Raw genomic sequence first — 19,373 nt, forward strand, 5'->3', positions numbered from 1 at the left:
GTGAGCAGAATGGCAAAAGTGGGTCTTCAAGGGGGACTTAAATACCAAGAGTGTACAGGAAGTGCAGATAAAGGAAAATTGACCACCACATGGAAGAAGACATGGATATATTTATGCAAGAAGCTGACAGCTGGATGGTTGACAAGACAAAGCAAGAACAAGGAGGATAAGTAAGGAAGGGATGATTTATGCAGGGTTTTGAATTGATGGCCATAAGCTTGTCTGTGGTAACTTAGGGGATGTGGAGTCATGAAAGGGAATTCCAAAGGAGGAGTGAGATGATCAAAATGACAGGCAAGGAAGATGACTTAAGCTGCAACATTTTATATAGATTAAAAGAAACATGGGTGTTTGGCAGGATGCTACAGCAGGCAAAGCGGGATATAATGGGGACATGAAGGTGAGATTTAGTTTCAGGGATGGAAAGAAAAGGATGAATCTTGGATACCTTGGAGGAAGGAACAGAAGGATTTGTATTAAGCCTGGATGTCTGCAGCAAGAGGAGCTGGGCAATCAAAAAATTACCCCCAAATTGTGGCACTGAGTGACAAGAAGGTCATTCGTGTTGATGACAGTAGCATAGAAAGGAGAAGTTGAGAAGAAATATCAGTAGCCAAAATGAGAGACTGGATGGAGGGAGGATCCTTTCTTCCTTCTCATTAATACTTGCTCCCTTCCTTAATGTGTTGCATTTGTTTGCACTGTCCTATTTAGAAAGCTCTCTGGGGCATGGAGAACATCTTGATGCTCACAGAGACATGCAATTTATAGCAATTACCCTACAGTAACTCCTCGCTTAACGTTGTAGTTATGTTCTAGAAAAATGCGACTTTAAGCGAAACGAAGTTAAGCGAATCCGATTCCCCCGCAAGAATGAATGTAAGTGGGGGGCGCGCGGGGTTAGGTTCCAGGGAAATTTTTTTCACCAGACAAAAAACTATATATATATATATACATACACACACACACACACACACACACACACACACACACACACACATACATATACATATACACACACACACAGTATAAGTTTTAAACAAACAATTGAATACCGTACACAGCAATGATGATTGTGAAGCTTGGTTGAGGTGGTGAAGTTAGAGGGTGGAAGAGGGTGGGATATTTCCCAGAGAATGTCTTACTGCAAAATGATGAACTAGCATTCGGCTGAGCCCCCAAGGGCTAACACATTGTTGTTAATGTAGCCTTACACTCTACATGGCAGCATGAATGGAGGGAGGGGAGACAGCATGGCAGACAGACACACACCGTGTGTGAGTGAGAGAGAGAGAGACACGCATTGCCCCTTTAAGTACACTGACACCACTCTAAGTACATTGCCTTTTTAAACAGATCAGGAAGTTGAGACAGCATCTGCGGCCAGCAAGCTCCCTCCGTCCTGAGCCCTGTCATGACCCCCCCATGCTCTATGGAGAAGGGGTTAGCGGGGAGCAGGGGGGAGGGGGACACCCTGACATTAGCCTCCCTCCTCCCCGCACAGCAAGCAGGAGGCTCCAGGGAGCAGCTCCAAGGCAGAGGGCAGGAGCAGCACATGGCAGTGGGGGGGAGGGACAGCTGAACTGCCGGCAATTGATAGCCTGCTGGGTGGCTGCCGCACAGGGAACTTAGGGAAGCGGGGAGCTGATAGGGGGGCTGCTGGTCCACCCTGGTTACAAACCCCCACCAGCTAGCTGCAACGGGCTGCTCTTCCTGCAAGCAGTGGACAAAGCAGGCGGCTGCCAAACAACGTTATAAGGCAGCATTGCGCAACTTTAAACGAGCGTGTTCCCTAATTGATCAGCAACGTAACAACGAAACAATGTTAATCGGGACGACTAAGTGAGGAGTTACTGTATTTTAGCAGTACTTTGAAAAAATATACTTGAAGTAGGTCTACTATGAAAAGTGACTATGTAAAGATGGCACATTCTTAGTCAATGGATCTGCTCCCTCTGTGTATCAGAATCATATCTGATGACTGGAGTTATAAAGCTCGTTACTTACCATAACTCTACTTTTTTGGTAGTGTTGCCTCTGCATATTTTTGCATTGTGGAGGCACCCTCAGCACCACTGAGCTTCAAAAACCTTCTGAAAAACAGCACCCATTGAGGATGCACTATGACCTAGCACTGAACTCAGTGTCCTTCACCTTCTTCATCAGGTCATCCATCTTATAGCTGAAAAGACCCTCCCCCTTGAAAAGGTGGTCTGCAACACAGATTTAAGCCTCAGACAAAAGGCCCAAAGATTCAAGCCAGAAGTACTGACTCCAAAAGAGCTGATGACATCATAGGAGTCAACACATCTGAACCATCACAAGTGGTCAGGACTGAGGTTTGGAACTTTATTTCCATTCCTTGGCTGGTAAAACCACCCATCCGCCAGCATGCCTACTAGGTCTCTTTGGTACATGGGAAGCTCCTGGCCCTGATAAAAGAGATCCTGTGGCAAGTACTTTAGAAGCAGAAATTACCCTCAGAATTGGTTAAGTTCTTGCTCCTAAAGGCTCACATCTTTGAACTGATGAGGCTTCAGAGCCCACTTAAGACTTAGGAACTGACACAAATTTCTTCACTGCCAAAGTCATCCCCGCTTTGTTTGGCTTTGAAGTCAAATGCAGTCTATTCCTTCATGGGGGCAGAAGGATGACTTAACATATTTTGGGGTGGGATTCATAAGGCTTCTGGTTTGAGGCCACAGAGTCTCTACTGACCATTGATGCAGGCTCAAATGTGAAGACCTTATACACAGAGCAGAAATCTGGGGAAGAAATATCCCCAGGCAAAATGAAGAGCATCATTCGCATCCACCTCTGGGAAAACCAAGAGACACAATGCACACAAAGAAAGTCCCTTCTCCTGCAGCTAATTGCAGAAAGGAAGTAATTGAGAAGTACATGGCCCTTGGCTCCTGACATTTGGCGCTGCTTTTCAGAAGGTTCCCAAAGTTCAGCAGCACCGGTAGGAAGCTCATAACTCACAGGTGGGAGTACACCACAACCAACTTAGATTTTTCCAGTTTTCACCTCTGCTATCTATGCTAACATTGTTACATGAGAGAGGATGTGCTGGTTTCTATTCCTTCTTGTGCATCATTAGCAGGACTGTTTACTAAGTGTCTATCAGAGAAGGCAATAGTTGTTACTGAAAGCAAAATCTGTATTACTGATGATGATGCACAAGAAAGAAAGAATCCTGTTTGACTTTTAGAGTCCACATTGGGCTTAAAAGTAAAATATCTTTTTACTTGTAAACTGAACACATTTGATAAGATAATTGATACACAAACATGAAGTCTCACATGCCATTTATTACTGTCACTTTTCTGAGTAGAACTGCCTTTACATTTAATCTTTTTCACAATTCAATCAAATGCCAAAGTAGTAACAAAGGTATCTATTAACCTTCACCACACAAACCTCAAAATAGTGGTTACTAAACCATCTTAGTGTCTTTACTGAATAGGAGAAGTTATTATTTCTATTTTTATCCTTTAGCAGTTTTGGACCAGTTTTCTTTTCTTTCTGCAGAGCACTTTTATTTCTCTTTATTGACTGTTTTGTTAGAAGTGCCTGCTGAGCATAATAGGATGGAGGAAGGAATGACTTTGCTCAAAACTGCTTCTAGCTACTACAGATGTTGCCCAAAAGAATTAAAGACATCCCTCCACATTAATACAAGGAATTGAAGAAATACTAGGACCCAGTTAGAAAACAATACAGTAGCCCTAAAAATGTTTATCAGCTCTGCTTTTACCTTGCTCATCAAGAAGCTTTTTTGTGAGATCTTCTGTTTCATCTCCACAGTCTAACTCCAAGTTATCATCATTAATGTCCAAATTCTCCATATCCAACTCCAAATCCTCACTACCAGCAACATCCTTATTATCCTTGGCATCTTTTGAATCTGTTTAAAAGAAAGCAGAAATATTTTACATGCAATGTTAACACAAGTAGACATGGCTTAAAAATATTGTAAGACATGTTGGTGCATCCCTGCATCTCTAGTCTGACCTCTTACACACCCTTATTCATGTGTAAGGAGAAGCAGCACACTTCTCTTCTGACCAATACATTAGTCTTATTTGTCAACTCTGGACTTTGTGCCATTTTTCATGTCGCCATGCATGCCTGGAACAGTCTTCCTAACTCACTTCCTTGTGTGATGTGCTTCTGTTAAAAGGTGCTCACCCCTTTTGAGTGTTTTGGTTTGTTCCCAATTGTACTTGCTGTGTCTTCATTGGGCTGGAATATGTTATTTGTTAGGACACTATAGGTTATGTGTAGAATGCCTATGTTTAATATCATGATTAAATAATAATCCCAAAATTGCAAAAGTGGCATCTGTTGAAATCCCCAGTGGAAGTTCAAAGTTTTAAATTGGAATGTCCAAGGATTTGCATGTCCAAATCAGGGAGAAAAATCCCAACAACTGGGAGGACCCAAGAACTTGAATACGTGAGTTTGCTGATAAACTTTGAAAGGCTGGCCCATCGTGCATAAAGTGAAGTTTTATTCTGTTTTAATGTGTGGCACCCATGACATCACGTCATGCCAGAAGTGGTACAACTTGAGAACAATAGGATTGTGAAGCTGTTCTGCACAGTCCAAGATGAGAGTGCAAACACTTAAGAGGCGAGACTACCTAGGGAAAACAGTGGTATCTTCCATGGAGATTTTACAGTTACAACATCCCCACCAAATCTGCCTGAAATGTGAGATATGCAAGGCCAAGTCTCAGTCCCCAAAACACTGCAAGTTTCAAAAAATTTACAATGAACTTTTAAGTATCTCCTTTTTGCTCCCATCAGAAAACATTGTACAGCAGGCATTTTTTGGCTTGTGTTATAAAGGAGGTTGGACTAGATGATCTAATACCCTGTTCTTGTTTTAAAATCTGTGAACTTATGATAAGAATCTGACACTAAAATATATTTTTGTTTTCTTAGATGACCATCTTAATTCATCATAGCTAGAGTTCTTACTCCCTAGTATGCCTAAGACTACAACCTAAACATAACCAGAAGTATTCTTCCTGGTTTTACTATTCTTCTGCATACTGTATCTATAATCTCTAAATTAAATTAGTTTGCATTTTATAAACATATAGCCCTCTTTTTAAAAAGTTTGATATAACTTATCTATTAGTTTTCATAAACTAACAAAATATTTGATAAAACTTTCAAGCAGCATGTGCTTTATATGGAAATAGTATTCACTGGGGCACGCAATATGTTTAGTGGTTAGTACACAGGACTGAGGGTTTGTCTACACAGCAAGTTACTGCTCGTCAAGCCAGAATGTGAATCTACAGTACACCAGCTGGTACACTATAGATTCACACCATGACTTGCCAAACAGTAACTTGCTGTATAGACAAGCCCTCAGAGACAAATGATTTGAGTTCTATTCCTGACAGGCATTAACCTTTGTGACTTAAGTTTTCCCTTTACGGGGGGGGGGGAGGGGTATGTTTTTACATCAAGATGTCTCTACTAGGATTTTTGCACTGAAATAGTTAAGGCACAGGTAGTTTTTACCTCAATGCAGCTAATCCTAGTCAATCCCAGGTGTGTTGGGGGTGCGAGTGGGATAGGGTTGACCTTGATTAGCTACATCAAGGTAAAAACTACTCCTGCCTTGTCTGCACTAGAAATTTGCATCAAGATAGCTAACAAGTTAATATCTCAATGTAAAAAAAAACCATACCTTTCTTTGCACTGAAGGCAGAGCCTTGTTTCTTTCATATATAAAGATACAAATATTAATACTTACCCACCAAAAACACACTGATATATTTGGGTGAAAAATGCTATCAGTACTCATTTTTATTTATTATTATTTTCATAAGATAACTTTGTGTTCAGATTATCTATCTAGCATCATTTCTGTGCTCAAGATCATCCATTCTGGTGGAGTGTTCTGACTGCTATACAAATAATGATTACACCTCTACCCCAATATAATGCGGTCCTCGGGAGCCCAAAATCCCTACCACATTATAGGTGAAACCCCGTTATATCGGGGTAGCGGCAGCAGGGCTCCAGCGGTGATTTAAAGGGCCTGGGCTCTCCACAGCGGCCAGAGCCCCGGGCCCTTTAAATCGCCACCAGAGCTCCGCTGCCACAGCCCCGGGGTAGCAGCGGCAGGGCTCCAGCGGTGATTTATAGGGCCCTGGGCTCTCTGCAGCAGCCGGAGCCCCAGGCCCTTTAAAGCGCTGCCCGAGCCCCGCTGCCGGAGCCCTGGGGTAGCAGTGGCAGGGCTCCAGCAGTGATTTATAGGGCCCGGGGCTCCCCGCGGCAGCTAGAGCCCTGGGCCCTTTAAAGCGCCGCCCGAGCCCCGCTGCTGGAGCCCCGGGGTTACCGCGCTATATGCAAACCCGTGTTATATCGGGTCGCGTTATAGCGGGGTAGAGGTGTATTTCAACTAAAGACTTATTACTTTTGCCAAACTTGCATGGCTGTTGACACAATAAATTTTTTTTAAAAGATCTAGAACATTTTCTTCCAAATTGTTTTACCTCTAGATTCATCCTTGCCGGAGTCCTTGTTCTGAGAACATTTTTCATTATCTTTAAACAAAATGGCTGGCACAAAAGCTTTTAGATCAATAAGGTTCTCATAGAAATTTCGAGCATCTTCATCTTCCCAGATGCCCCCTTCCAGGTCATATTCTCCAGGTTTGCCAGGGGTAAAAATGTCAATGCCAGGCCCATGTTCTGGAATCACAGAATGCACAAGTGACTAATTCATCAATATCATCATACTAAAAGAAAGATTTTATTTTAAGCGAAGGGTTAAAGCTACATACACAAGTTTCAGATCATCTCATTTTAAAAAGACAGACTTTTGGGTTAAACATTAAAAAAATGTTTTTCTGTTACTGCCACTACCTTGGCTTCTAAAATTGAAAGTTATTAAACACATATCCCCAGCATCTTAAAGTACAACCAGACTAGTCTCATTCAAGAAGAAATCAAAACAATAAAATTACAAAACTACATTGTGCAATCAAAAAGTTATCACAATTATATTAAACGAGATTGCTAAATGGAGTTATAGTAGAATTCATCCATATTAGCATCAGAAAGTGTTTAGATACATCATTTTGGGGGTGTTCATACACCAACTGCCACAAATGTTTTATTTTCAGGATATAAGTAAATGCTTGCAAAATCTGGAATATTGCAGTCCAGGGGTAATAGCAAGGATGGATTAAAAAATGTTGGGGCCCTGTGCACTATGGAAATTGGACCCTCCTCACATTCCTTAAACTAGACAGAGCACATGATATATAGTTTATAAATATGAGAACATCTCATTTTATTACTAGTAGTTTGGAAAAGACTTAAAGAACTAATATGACATGTTAATAATAATACATCTAGGAATATTTCATTTAAATATATATTGCAATTTTTTTTTTTAATTGAATACTCACTCACTCTTTCTTGGCTTGGGGAAACATTTCCTAAGTAGATTAAGCGCTTGGAAGTATTTATGAAACGTGGCTTAGAAAGTAGCTTGACCATGCCTAGCTGACTCCCCAGTTATAGGGGAAAGACATTTTTGACAAAAGCAAAACTTGCCAGAGACCATACAAATCAGAAAACAGCAAGTACATTAGTGCATTGGATACCCGAGCCTCCTGCGCGAGAGTTGCTTTGCTGCCTTTTGAAAAACAGACAGGCTAAGAGAAGAATTTTACCAGCTCCTAAGGGAAAGGGGTACTGAGTCTCAGTTGGCTCTGGGCACAAGTTTGATTCGAATCAAAACCGATAAGGGACTGACTCAGACACTTATTGTGGGACTGGGCTTCAGTAGCTGAATGAGCAGGAAAGGTAGTTCTTTTCCCCTGGGAAGAAAGATGGTCTTGGGTGTCAATGGCAAGCTACCAGGACCTGAAGAGGACAGACTGGCTCTGATGGCTCATAATACCAACACCGGCAAGGAAGCAGAAGGAGCCAGAGGTGAGCTGAACTCCAAAAAGGGATCTGAGAAACCAGACCTCTCTCAAAAGCCCCCCTACACTTATGTGCCCGATTGCAGTGATAATCCAAGAGAACTCCAAGGGGCCCAATTGCATAGGACACCAAACATGAGTAACGCTACAACACTGCGCCAGGGTACAAAGCCACTCACTGAATTTTGACTCATGGTTGGGGGGGGAACAGTTGGGCCAATCTGGTTGAGGCCCATAGGGTTGCCACCTCCAAGAAGCAGAAAAACTAGCCATTGCCCCTCCCCACAGCATCCTGACCCTCCTCTACCCCATTCAGTGCACCCCCACCCACCCACAGAAGCCTGATCTTCCTGTTCCTCTCTCAGGCACCCCCACCCCTCCACAAGCCTGCTAGCCCACAAGCCCCTACACCTACCTCCTCTCGGGAGCCTTAGCCCAGGGAAGCCCCCTACCACTCCCTCCCAAGCTCCCAGGAATCGCTGCCTCACCCACTCCGGTCCCCGCTTCTTACTCCTCCCTGCTGTTGAACCTCAGGTTTGCCCTGCTTTCTGGCAGTGAAAGGAGCAGGAGCCGCCACATGGGCTCATTGAGGGCCTGGCATGTGGAGTGGGACCTGGGTGTGGCACCAGTAGGCACATGACCTGAATGCTGTAGTGGAAGCAGCTGTGGTGCCGCAGCGCATGCATGCAGCAAGGGTTGCCAGTTGCATTGTGCTGGGGTTTTCCCCCCAACTTGTAACTTAGAAGTGGAAAAAAGCCTCAGCACATTGCAACCAGCAAAAGGGAAGAAAAACTGGTCAAGAGGGTTAAAAACCAGCCAGGTGGTCGGGGCCCCCTGAGACTGGGGGCCCTGTGCAACTACACGCTGCTTAATCTGGGTCTGGCAATCATGGTAAGGAAACTGTTGGGATAATCACATTTCTTCTTCAAAACAGATTTAGCAATTTTTTTTTTTTAAGCTTGAGCATTTTTGGACAAACCTGAGGTCCATGATTTCAAGAATCTGAATATGTAAATACTAAAATTTGACAGCCATCAAGACTAGTGTGGCACATTAAATTTTTCCGTCATATTCAAAGGTCACAGGTAGCCATCTAGTGGCTTATCTAACAGGTCGTGCAACATTTTCCTAGCTGTATTTTGAAATACTTTAAAGGGCAATTAGTATATTTTAAAACTATATTGAATTGCTAAGCTCTGAGATGCAATTAACAGATAACTCTTCTAAAGCAGATTCAAACTACATTAAGAAGTAATTAAAACAAAGTGCCTTCTGTGCGATTTGAGAAACAAGGAAACAACTAGTAAGGAAATAAGAGAATTTAACTGAAATTTCATAGTATTTGTTTGCATATTTCTCTATTTCTCATATTTAAAATTTCATTTTAAATGCAGCTCATATAATCTTCAGATTCAAATGGTCTCTCTAATGTAAAATAAAGCCTGTGAATGACTAGTTATCTGACCAAGTAATTCTTATAAAAATAAATGAAATATACTTACTTAAAGTGATGGGGAGGATTAAAGGTACAAATATGATTTTCTTTACATGGCACCCATTACCTTACCACCTTAATAAAGTCATCCCAACAGAGGTACAAGAGATTGCCAAAATTAATTAACACTTATAATAGTCCAATCTTTTTCTTTAACCTTCCATGCCCTTGGGTGCATAGGGCGCCCACCAGTTTCCACATTTATTTTGGTCTTATGATGGCCTATTTAGGCTCAATAATTCACTGGAGATTAATAAATTTAAAATGAAGCTTTATTAGCGTACCCTGGAATGCTTTGCCCTATTCCATATATTTAAAATGCGAGAGGCTAAGCTATTAACATTTAAAAGGAAACTTGCACTGAAAACACAGATCAATGGGAGGGTTTTGTTTTTTCCCCATAAAGGAAAGCTTTCAGTATCGTATAACCTATCAACCCTAAAAGATGTCCTACCCTCTGGAGTTGGTTTGTCTTGGGGAAGATCCGGCATATTTTCATCCAACAGATCAGCCAGAGACTGAGAATTTGCCAACAGCTTCTGATAGGACATTGCAAATTCTTCATACTGCTTGTGTCGATCTTCACTCAACTCTCCTTTAGAGTGCAGAATACGCCTATAAAGAGCACATTTAAAAAAAAATACAATCAGACACTGTCCGCTTATTAAAGATATATTTGACCTATACTGAACCATTGACAAAGTTTTCCACTGAACATCATCAGTCTTCCCTCTGGCACAGAATTATACACACACACTAAATGAGATAGTAGCAATGAGAGACAACAATCTGGCTAACACTACTATCAAAATTCAACTTAATACCAAATTCAATAAACTTAAATGTACTACAACCACAGCCATTTTAACTTTAATGCCATTAAGAATAATCTGATTATGGAGACTGAAAGAACTGAAGCTTTTTTTCCCTTAAATATTCTGTAATGCAAGAGTTTTAATGTGCAATATTTTAAGTAAAATGTTTGACTAGTATTAAAGCAGGATAAAGACTGCTTTGCAGTCTATGACAATAGGCTTCCATTGTGCTGGTATCAGAAGGGGATGGTCATCACCAAGGGGCTCAGAAATGCCAGTTTTAAGAAGGAGACGTTTATTTCCAAGTTAGGCCAGTAACATGAGCTGACATCCTTGAAATAAAGTCTAAAAGAATTAGTTCTGAATGTACATTTTGGTTTCTTTTGCAGTACTATACCTGACAGTTTTTAATCAAGGAAAAATTTTAAATGCTGTTTTTAATCAAAACCTCTTTTCAAATACATTTACAGGTCCTAAATAGTATAGCACTCTTCTTATCGTGGGAACTTTAGGGTGATGTGGTGAGCAAAAAAAGGTTACTGCTTTCTTGTCTCACCTATTTAATTACAACTGACTCAGGTTAAAGTTCTATGAGCCTCTGCTAGAAACACCATCCTACGATCATACCTTTCCTATGAAAGGAAGAGCAGAGAGACTGATGGGTCAAAAATTTCCCCTATTAATCACATTTAAAATAGAGGCATGTGCACAAATGCTGTGCACATTTATATTTTCTACTCTGTTATTTCTACACATCCTCTCTATTCTTCTGGGTAGGCATGTAAAACATACATGAAACTTGCTTTCTTAAAATATTGTCGCACGGTAGTTAAACAATAAGTAATGTTCCTCAGGAAATATGTGGTATATCAGTGGCTTGTAGGCCACTGTCATAATGAGCCACAAAAAATAGATCAGGTTATTCTGCACCACCGGTTCTCAAACTGTGGGTTGTGACCCGAGAGCCAGCATTAGACTTGCTGAAGCCCAAGGCTGAAGTCGAAGCCCAAGTCCCCCCAGGCAGCAGGGCTCGGGCTATGGGTTGTGTAAATTGACTGAATTGGCCTCCAGGAGACAATTATCTTGGTGTGGACACACACAACCAACTTAATTACTGTGGTGGCTGGATATCGAGTTACATTAAGATGACTTACCTTTGTAGTGTAGACATGCCCTCAGCAAATACTGTCCCAAGTTAAGAGACCTCAGAAATGGCAACTAAGATGAAAGTTACCAGATGTATTTGGGACATTAGGGGCAAAGTTGTGGCCCTACTGTAGTCCACTGAAGTCAATAACAAAACTCCTGTCAACTTCAATAGGGCCAGGATTTCATCCCAGGTACTCAACGGAAATTATTCCTTTTCAAGTCAGTTTCTAGTCAACTCCAGTTTCTGATTTATCTTTTATACAGTTTGAAAGGCAAGATTGTTTTTTAGATTCAGACAGCAGCTGTTAAAAGCATACTGAATTCAAGTGGAAAAAAGCAAGATTAATCACAATGGCATGATATTAAGGTGAAATATCTGGTAGCTAGGTCTAGAAATAAATATTACGTATACCCATAAAAATGAAAATATCAGATTTTCATAATGTACTATTTGTTTCTAGCAATATTGATTTATAAAATTTCATATCTTAAAACCATGACTGGTCTACAGGAGCATTCCTTGTCATTAGTTAAGGAAAAAAAAGATATCAAGCCCTGAGCAATTTTTGATACATATGCATTCTAAGCACATTTCAGTATTTGGCTAGAGCCACAGAACATGGATGTAAGCCATGTCATAAATCAGAAATACATTCTAGGCTTGAACAAAATCTCCTCCCCAAACTTGAAAGTATTCTGTGAAGGATTTTGTATTGTATTCTTTAGTTTATTTGGCTGCTCTCATCTATTCTAAATCAACATCTTAATAAATTAGTGTCAACGATATTTGTTAATTTATTAAACTTGCATCCTGGAGAAAACAACAATCTCTGGCAATTCCATCTTATGGCAAAGAACCACCACCAATGTTAAAGGCTGGTCTATTATATACAGCTGCATGTCTGTGTCTCTTTTACCTTTGATTCCTTGGAAATTAAAGTAACAGAAGCATCATACAATGCAGAACAGGCCTTGTAAAGACCAAAGGGTGGAGTTTAAGCCAGTTTATGACTTTGGCATTACAAGACATCAAGTGGTAAATCATGCACCACACTATTCAAACAAGAAGTAACAATAGTAATCCTCTTGGGCTTTTTTAAAACCAAAAGAATAGAAATCATCAATTTGATGCTGGCTCTGTTTTTCTTAATATCTAGAAGACAATGGACAACACTCACCCCAAACACTCATCCATTTCACCCCCACCTATAACAATTTTACATTCAACAACAAACACTTTGCCCACACCATGGGCACTAGTATGGCTCCCGAATAGGCCAAACTTTTCATTGGCCACCTTGAGGAAGAATTTCTGGACAAATGCACCACAAAACCAATGATATACCTGAGATACTCTAATGATATGTACTACCTTTTGACAGACGACCTAAACTTCCTCAAAGGTTTCCATCAAAACTTCAACAGCTACCACCCATCCATCAAACTCTCTTTAGAACACTACCGCACCAGCATCAACTTCCCGGACACCAAGATCAGCTTCAACAATGGAACCCTATAGACAACTACATACAAGAAACCCATGGATCACAAACACTATCACAGATCCAGGAACCACCCAAAACACACCAAGAAATCTATTATCTAGAGCCAGGGACTCAGACACCACAGAATATGCTCTGGGAAGAAAGTCCAGGATACACACCTTTACACACTTAAAACCATCTTCACCAAACAAGGACACTCCACCAGAGAAGTAGATTGCCTCATTGAATGGGCCACCCAAATACCCAGAAAGAACCTGCTGGTCTCCTTTGCCAAGGGTATTCTCCTTGAGGCCTGTTCAGCTGATTCAGGGACCATTACACACAAGCGTAAGCTCACACCTAGGGCTAGTCTACACTAGAAGCACTACACTGGTGAAGCTGTCATAGCACATCTGGTGAAGACACTCTCAGGAGAGAGCTCTCCCATCAGCATAATAACTCCACCTCCACGAGAAGCATTAGTTGTGTCAGCAAGAGATATTCTCCCGCTGATATAGCACTATTCACACCAGTGCTTATGTCGGTGTAACTTACGGCCCTCGGAGGGGTGGTTTATTCACACCCGAGTGCGGTAAATTATGCTGAAGTAAGTGGTAGTGTAGACGTTGCTTAAGAGTATGTCTACACTGCAATTAGACACCCATGGGCCTGTGCCAGCTGACTCGGGCTCATGGTGCTCTGACCAAGGGGCTGTTTAATTGTGGTGTAGACTTTTGGGCTCACGCTGCAGCCCGAGCTCTGGGACCTTCCCATCTTGCAGGGTCCTAGAGCGTGGGCTCCTGTCTGAGCCTGAACATCCACACAGCAATTAAACAGTGCCTTAGTACGAGGCCCACGAGCCTGAGTCAGCTAGCACGGGCTAGTCAGGGATTTTTAATTACAGTGTAGACATACCTAAGGGGCTCCAAGACTACTGTGAAATGGGCCCAATGTGCACTTTCAAATGAAAGATGACAGTATTTTCCCAGTTAGTTGTCCTCTCTGACTGGTTTTATAGTAGCTTGAATGGTGGTGTTAGTGGCATCTGACTGACCAGTTGTCACCAATGACCGAAAATTGGTCTGAACCTGATGCTACAATTCAAAACAGAGAAGCCAGTAACTTGGAATATAATGTCAACTCCACCTTCCTGGGAACAGGCTGCATTACTATGTTTATCATCAATTTTTGACTACTAAAAGGAAGAAAAAGAAGGGAGCTGACCACAAGGGCATGGTACTCAATCAATATAGAATCATAGACTTTAAGGTCAGAAGCAGGGCCGGCTCCAGCTTTTTTGCCACCCCAAGCGGCAAAGCGGGGAGGGGTGGGGGGTGGGAAAGAGAGAGATATAACCACGATCGGCGGCACTTTGGCAGCAGCTCTATCGCGCCGCTTCATTCTTCGGCGGCGGCGGGTCTTTCGCTCGGAGAGGCACTGAGGGACCTGCCGCCAAAGACCCGGACGTGCTGCCCCTTTCCATTGGCTGCCCCAACCACCTGCTTTCTTCGCTGGTGCCTAGAGCCGGCCCTGGTCAAAAGGGACCATTATGATCATTTAGTCTGACCTCCTGCACAATGCAGGCCACAGAATCTCACCCACCCACTCCTGTATCAAACCTGTGTCTGAGCCACTGAAGTCCTCAAATCATGGTTTAAAGACTTCAAGGTGCAGAGAATCTCTAGTTGTTAAAAATGTCATACAATTTCCAGGCATGCCCAAACGGCTTCAGTGTTCAACTGATCCAGGTAAGTTTCAATGGTAAAACAAAATAAAAATAATAATAATTAGGGCTGTCGGTTAATCGCAGTTAACTCATGTGATTAACTCAAAAAAAAATCGCTATAAAAAAATTAATAGCGATTAATCGCAGTTTTAATCGCACTGTTAAATAGAATACAAATTGAAATTTATTAAATATTTTGGATGTTTTTCTACATTTTCATATATATTGTATTCTATGTTGTAATTGAAATCAAAGTGTATTGTTATTTTTATTACAAATATTTGCACTGTAAAAGATAAACAAAAGAAATAGTATTTTTCAATTCACCTCATACAAGAAATGTAGTGCAATCTCTTTGACGTGAAAGTACAACTTACAAACGTAGGATTTTTTTGTTACATAACTGCACTCAAAAACAAAACAATGAAAACTTCAGAGCCTACAAATCCACTCAGTCCTACTTCTTTTTCAGCCAATTGCTAAGACAAACAAGTTTGTTTACATTTATGGGAGATAATGCTGCCATCTTCTTATTTACAATGTCACCAGAAAGTGAGAACAGGCATTTGGCATGGCACTTTTGTAGCCGGCATTGCAAGGCATTTACGTGCCAGATATGCTAAACATTTGTATGCCCCTTCATGCTTTGCCACCATTCCAGGGGACATGCTTCCATGTTGATGAAGCTCTTTAAAAAAAAAAAAAAAAAAGCGTTAATTAAATCTGTGACCGAACTCCTTGGGGGAGAATTGTATGTCCCCTGCTCTGCCACATATTTCATGTTATAGCAGTCTCAGATGATGACCAAGCACATGTTGTTCATTTTAAGAATGTTTTCACTACAGATTTCACAAAATGCAAAGAAGGTACCAATGTGAGATTTCTAAAGATAGCTACAGCACTCAACCCAAGATTTAAGAATCTGAAGTGCCTTCCAAAATCTGAGAGGGATGAGGTAGGGAGCATGCTTTCAGAAGTTTTAAATGAGCAACACTCCATTGTGGAAACTACAGAACCCGAACCACCAAAAAAGAAAACTAACCTTTTGCTGGTGGCATCTGACTCAAATAATGAAAATGAACATACATCGGTCCGCGCTATTTGGGATTGTTATAGAGCAGAACCCGTCATCAGCATGGATGCATGTCCCCTGGAATGGTGGTTGAAGCATGAAGGGACATATGAATCTTTAACACATCTGACACAAATATCTTGAGACACTGGCTACAACAGTGCCATGTGAACACCTGTTCTCACTTTCAGGTGACATTGTAAATAAGAAGCCAGCAGCATTATCTCCCATAAATGTAAACAAACTTGTTTGTCTTAGTGATTGGCTGAACAAAAAGTAGGACTGAGTGGACTTGTAGGCTCTAAAGTTTTACATTGTTTTATTTTTGAATGCAGGTTTTTTTTGTACATAAGTCTACATTTTTAAGTTCAACTTTCATGATGAAGAGATTGTATTACAGTACTTGTATGAGGTGAATTGAAAAATACTATTTCTTTTTTATAGCACAAATATTTGTAATAAAAGATAAATATAAAGCGAGCACTGTACACTTTGTGTTCTGTGTTGTAATTGAAATTAATATATTTGAAAATGTAGAAAACATCCAAAAATATTTAAATAAATAGTATTCTATTATTTAACAGTGTGATTAATTGCAATTATTTTTTTTAAATTGCTATACAGCCCTAATTTAAACCTGCAAGAGACCCATGCCCCACACTGCAGAGGAAGACAAAAAAACAAAAAAACAAAAAAAAAAAAACAGGGTCTCTGCCAATCTAATCTGGGGCAAAAATCCTTCTCAACTCCAAATATAGCCATCAGTTATACCCTGAGCATGTGAGCAAGACCCACCGGGCAGATACCTGGGAAAGAATTCTCTGTAGTGACTCAAATTCTTTCCCCATGTAGTGTCCCATATCCAGCCATTGGGGATTGTTGCTACTGGCAGTTGGCGATGGGCCACATGCCATTGTAGGCAGTCCCGTCAAACCATCCCCTCGACATTACTACATACAAGTGACATAAGTTTTGCTGGTTTCATAGTTTTTCAATGAAAAATGTTTTTTACTGCATTTAAAAGGTACTATTTACACCTCAGCAACAATGAACAGTATTTCCTTGCCAGTAAAGGCATGAATTAGGGATAGTTTCCATCTTCTAAAATAAGCATTCTGAAAGGAGAAAATCAATTAGTTGACAAAGATTTTTAAATTTATTGGCCTCCTCTATAAATGAACTTGTGGGTCAGAGCTCACTACTAAGTTGTTTATACTGTTATTCACTAGGTTTATAGATGCAATAACACTTTGAAACTCAGTACTAATCTGAAGTGTTTAAAGATGAAATTGTAGAGTTCCATGTTTACTGTATCTTAACATGCTTAATTTACAAGAAAAAGTATAGTTCCTCCTTGCCCAGCAGTTAGCTTTGAGAACTCAGCCTGGGATCTGAGAGTCAAGCATGGTTTTTTCTTGCTGATCCATCATCATTAGTAACAAAGATTCTACAAGCCAGAATATGTCCTTAGTTACACTTCATCTTCAGGTTTTGCTATCAACAACACTACTGTGCACACTACTACTGCTTTCAGTTGATTTATACAGGGGCAACTGGTCGGAACACAGGGTTTGCCTTCACTGCAGTATTAACCTGAGTTATAACTTGAGCGTCACTACTAATTTGAGTCCCATCCTCATGCAAAAACCCTTCATTCGAGCATGATGGTGCTTTTACTTGAGTTGGTGGGCCCAGAGGGGTGGATAGGCAACAGTTCAAGTTAATACAACTCGTCAGCTGCTAACACAACCACTACACTGCATTCTGGGTAGCTTGAGTGTTATTTTGCAGCATGGCTACTCTCAGTTGAACTAGGCTAACTCAAGTTAACTCTGCAGTGAATATATGCCCTAAGTAAACAATTCAGTTGATATATAAGGAAGAACCTATTCTAGCTCTCTCCCTCTTCAAGTTGGTTCTGCAGTACTAATGGGAATAAAAAACAGTAAACTTATTTTTGTCAGTAAAGCAGATTGTCTTTCAATAGATCTGTTGAATAAGGAGGGAGCTAGCATTTTTATAGTCACTTTTTAGAATGAAGCACTCTCTAAATGAAATTCAATTGCATACCCAAACTTCTCATTAGATTTGGATGGCATGAGGCCAAAGACCAATGTATGCAAGTATTTTGTATGTCTATGGAGAAAGAGAACAATTAATCACATTAAATTAAGCTGAAAAGGGAATTTTTGAGAAATTGAGAAGAATCTCTCACTCACTCCAATTGTTATTAAGGCAGAAGGCTAACATTTTTAAATCCATATAACCAATGCAACCATCTCCACATGACCCTAAATGATACTGTTTTATCATGTATGCACCAAAACAAAACTTTGTACCTTAAGTTCTATATCTTTTGTCAGGAAAGGTTTCTCAGGTCCAGGATGGAATTTATGGTTGAGAGACAGACTTAAGAATAGCTAATAGGCTGACATCCAGGGCATTTGCCTGCGGACGGGAGACCCTGATATGCCTGATTCAGACAAAGGACTTGAGCCTGGGTCTTCCATACCATACCTCAGGTGAGTGCCCTCACAACCTGTTGGCTATTCTGGGGCCTCTCTCTCTTTTTCCTGTGGTTTTTCCACACACAAAAACGTCTAAAGATCTTGGTTTTGTCCCAAAAGAGTTTCAAAGACAGGAAAACAGTTTCCTGTCCAGCTCTATACTGGTAGCTCTGTAACTGAAACACCAAGTCAGGTGTTTAAAAACTCTTTTTAGTTTAGTAAACTAATACGCCTGGAAAATTTTATAAACTAAAGAACTTTACAACTGTTTTTAACTGCTTGGTAATTGAGAAAAGATGCAGGTCAGTGGACTTAAATGGTTAGTTGGACATGCCAGTCCTCTCAACACACAGAACAGCTGCTGCTTAAACGAACAGCCAAAAAGGAGGAGGAGAGGGATAAATGTAATCAAATCAGCCAGCAATGAAGTTCATCTACTTGTTCCTGCTGTTTCTGCTACATTTGTCTTTATCCCAGACTTAATTGTAACCGTATTAGTTTAAATAATGAAGGTATACACTCATTAAGTTGCAAAAAAAATTATACTTGTGTTTTGACTCTCTCTGAACAAGCAAGTAGCATAAGGAATTGGACTATAGTAAAAGTCACTACACATTCCAACTTCTTACATAGCAAAATACAGTCACTTAACAACTGATAGGGATGGGACTAGACTACAACAGATGCTTGAGTTTGTATCTCACACCTAAATCCTTATAATAGGCCAAGTTCAATACCAAAACTGATCATCCCACACTTCGGGAAAGCTCAAATCTGAGTCTAGATTTCAAACCCCAAAGTTTGGAAGTGTTCAGATCAGAGCGGTTTTTTTTGTACTCAACATTATAGACATATGCAGTTTGACTTGGGATACATATTTCAGATCCAGAATTTTGGTTCAGGCCCATCACCCATAACTGCACAATTCATGTGCTTTTGCTTATGTGTATTGGAAATAATCTAGGAATATAGGAATTACCATATCATACAAATGAGATCATATGATGAGAATGCCTGTCATAGAAGAAGACTGGACTTGATGACCCAGGAAGTCCTGTCCAGTCCTGTGCCCTTATCAGACCAACAGTCCACCTAGGAGAGCAGTCTGGCTTCAACAATGACCAGTACTAGATGCTTCAGAGAAAAGTGCATATTTATTC

The 19,373-nt window shown here is 40.7% G+C and overlaps 1 protein-coding gene across 6 annotated transcripts in view; it reads right to left on the reverse strand.

The window, feature by feature from the left end:
- The window catches only part of UPF2 (UPF2 regulator of nonsense mediated mRNA decay), a 129,813-nt gene that overhangs the window by 101,416 nt on the left and 9,024 nt on the right, over positions 1 to 19,373 (reverse strand). For all 6 annotated transcript variants that reach the window (XM_024210862.2, XM_024210863.2, XM_029910843.1 and 3 more), the window contains exons 4-6: positions 9,915 to 10,075; positions 6,524 to 6,721; positions 3,761 to 3,910 (exon numbers count right to left, since the gene is read on the reverse strand). In XM_024210862.2, the coding sequence (XP_024066630.1) occupies positions 3,761 to 3,910; positions 6,524 to 6,721; positions 9,915 to 10,075 (509 nt within the window). The remainder of the gene's footprint in view (positions 1 to 3,760; positions 3,911 to 6,523; positions 6,722 to 9,914; positions 10,076 to 19,373) is intronic.

Source organism: Terrapene carolina, unplaced genomic scaffold (genome assembly GCF_002925995.2).
Source record: "Terrapene carolina triunguis isolate 2854851 unplaced genomic scaffold, T_m_triunguis-2.0 Scaffold68, whole genome shotgun sequence".
Taxonomy (NCBI): domain Eukaryota; kingdom Metazoa; phylum Chordata; order Testudines; family Emydidae; genus Terrapene; species Terrapene triunguis.